A 2,972-nucleotide genomic window follows, 5' to 3' on the forward strand; every position below is an offset into this window, starting at 1 on the left:
TTTTTTTTTTTTTGAGACGGAGTTTCGCTCTTGTTACCCAGGCTGGAGTGCAATGGCGCGATCTCGGCTCACCGCAGCCTCCGCCTCCTGGGTTCAAACAATTCTCCTGCCTCAGCCTCCTGAGTAGCTGGGTTTACAGGCATGCGCCACCATGCCCAGCTAATGTTTTGTAGTTTTAGTAGAAATGGGGTTTCACCATGTTGACCAGGATGGTCTCGATCTCTTGACCTCATGATCCACCCGCCTCGGCCTCCCAAAGTGCTGGGATTACAGACGTGAGCCACCGCGCCCGGCCCCCCCCCCTTTTTTTTTTTTAGACAGCATCTCACTCCATTGCCCAAGCTCAAGTGCAGTGACACAATCTCAGCCACTATGTGATGTTTTAGAGATACTCTTTATTAGTTAAGAAAATTCCCTTCTATTCCTAAGTTGCTGAAAGGGTATAGATATTGATTTTGTCATGTTTTTGTCTGCATCTATGGAGCTATATAATTGTATAATTTTTCATCTTTATTCTATTGATATTTATCTTTATTCCCATTGATTGATGTGGGAATGTTAAGTCAATATGTCTTTCCTGAAATAAACTTAACTTGGCAGTGTTATATTATTCTACTCATAATTATTTTTAAGATTTTTTGCATCTGTGTTCATGAGAGATTGGCTTCTAATTTCCTGATAAGATTGGCCAGGTGCAGTGGCTCATGCCTGTAATTCCAGCCTTTGGGAGGCTGAGGTGGGCTGATCACCTGAGGTTGGTAGTTTGAGACCAGCCTGGCCAGCATGGTGAAACCCCGTCTCTTCTAAAAATAGAAAAATTAGCTGGGTGTGGTAGCGCAAGACTGTAATTCCAGCTACTCTGGAGGCTGAGGCAGGGGACTCACTGGAACCCAGGAGGCAGAAGTTGCAGGGAGCCAAAATCGTGCCACTGCACTCCAGCCTGGGCGACAGAACAAGATTCCATCTCAGAAAAAGAAAAAAAAAAAGTTACGCTAAAATCAAAATGAGAAACTATTTCTTATTTTCTTCTTCCCTGGAAGTTTATGTAAATTAACATTGTTTGTTTCTTAAACATTTGGGTGACAATTCTTTTGATGAAATGCATTAGAACTAGTGTTGGGGATCATGTTTTGGAAAACAGTGGTCTAGAGCATGATTTAAATATGAAATAGTGAATTCCTGTGTGAATGCTCTTGTTTTTATTCATTTCCTTCCTTTATGCAGCACTGGCCCGGTCACCTTTTCCTTTCCAGCTGTTTGGGGCTCAGGTAGGTGACCACACAGGAGAGCAGTGAGGCCATTTGAGGCCTGAGCCTGGTCCTCAAGACTTGACTCTCTCTCCTTGCCATCAAGCAGCTGCCCCAATCCTGCCAGGCATCTCCACACTCCTCTGACAGAATGAATGCCCTCGATGGTGTTCTCTTCAAGTTGCCCAAGGACTTTGTGATAGGTACAGAGCCTCTCCCTGCACCAGAACTCAGCGTCCCGGCCTGCAGGGAGCTTCTGCTGGGTTCTATGGTAAGTGTGTCTCTGTCTGTGTTTCTGTCTCCTGGGTCTGTGGGTCTGAGGCTGGGTCCAGGGGGCCTTGTTCCTTGATTTTATTGTATTTATTTATTTATTTGAGACGGAGTCTTGCTCTGTTGCCCAGGCTGGACTGCGGTGGCCTGATCTCAGCTCACTACAACCTCTGCCTTCTGGGTTTAAGCAATTCTCCTGCCTCAGCCTCCCAAGTAGCTGGGACTACAGGCACACACCACTATGACTGGCTAATTGTTTTTGTATTTTAGTAGAGACAGGGTTTCACTGTGTTGTCCAGGCTGGTTGTGAACTCCTGAGCTTAGGCAATCCGCTGCCTTGGTGTCCCAAAGTGCTGGGATTACAGGTGTGAACCACCGTACCTGTCCAGTGTACCTTGATATTAAAGGACAGCTAGCCCTGCTTTTGTATAGTCTAGGGCGTTTGAAAACAACCCAACGGAGGAAAAAGTGTTTCATGAAGAATGCTGGTGACCGGGTAAAGAGGACTGTCTAGGGGGTCTTGTTTGAAGCTTAGGGTAACTGGGAGGGTGCCTGTGTGAAGTGTCTGAGAGTCAATGCAAGGATGCTCCAGCTCCTCTCTTCCCCATCAGCCTGCTGCCATGTCTGAAACTCCACCATTAGAATCACTCCTTTGGGCCATCTCCAGAATCCTCTGTTAAAAATGCAGACAGCCAGCACTTTGGGAGGCTAAGGTGGGCAGATCATGAGGTCAAGAGATCGAGACCATCCTGGCCAACATGGGGAAACCCCGTCTCAACTAAAACACAAAAAATTAGCTGGGCGTGGTGGCGCATGCCTGTAGTCTCAGTGACTCCAGAGTCTGAGGCAAGGGAATCGCCTGAACCCGGGAGGCGGAGGTTGCAGTGAGCTGAGATCGCACCACTGTATTCCAGCCTGGTGACAGAGCAAGACTCTGCAACCAGTTAGATGGGACACATTAGAAGGGATTACTATTCCACAGACCCACAGCCCACCTGTCCTGGAGGTGGCCTGGAAGCACCCATGGCCCACGGGGCTCACACACTGGGACATGCGCATTCCCAGGTTCGTGGCTATATCGCAAGTGACCTCAGGATACAAGTGAGTTAACTTCCTGGAGAGTCAAGTTTACTTGAAGATTTAGGGGAACCTATTGCATTTATATTATAACACAGATATATCACAGAGCAGAATGCAAAATTCACATGAATTTACACCAAAAAAAGAACAAGATTGCAAATCACTGCAGAGCTGGGTGTCAGGGCCTGTGGGACTGGGGCTCCAGGCTCTTGTGTGCCCACTTTCCACTGTCTGCAGGATGCTTTGTAGAACAGCTTGAGGATCTGGCTCAGCTTTCACTCATCTTGCACATGAGGAGGCCCAGAGAAGGGAATGATTTTTCCACAGTTAGTGGCAGTGACAAGACTATAACCAGTTCCTGACTCCATGTCATTT

At 47.2% G+C, this 2,972-nt stretch overlaps 2 protein-coding genes across 2 annotated transcripts in view; both read left to right on the forward strand.

The window, feature by feature from the left end:
• Nucleotides 1-2,972, forward strand: part of PDCD7 (programmed cell death 7) — a 38,052-nt gene that overhangs the window by 25,506 nt on the left and 9,574 nt on the right. The window lies entirely within an intron of this gene.
• The window catches only part of UBAP1L (ubiquitin associated protein 1 like), a 33,873-nt gene that overhangs the window by 7,390 nt on the left and 23,511 nt on the right, over nucleotides 1-2,972 (forward strand). Inside the window, exon 2 of the mRNA XM_017513042.2 lies at nucleotides 1,225-1,518. Coding sequence (XP_017368531.1) covers nucleotides 1,399-1,518 — 120 coding nt within the window. The 5' untranslated portion in view covers nucleotides 1,225-1,398. The remainder of the gene's footprint in view (nucleotides 1-1,224; nucleotides 1,519-2,972) is intronic.

Source organism: Cebus imitator, unplaced genomic scaffold (genome assembly GCF_001604975.1).
Source record: "Cebus imitator isolate Cc_AM_T3 unplaced genomic scaffold, Cebus_imitator-1.0 Scaffold485, whole genome shotgun sequence".
In the NCBI taxonomy this organism is placed as follows: domain Eukaryota; kingdom Metazoa; phylum Chordata; class Mammalia; order Primates; family Cebidae; genus Cebus; species Cebus imitator.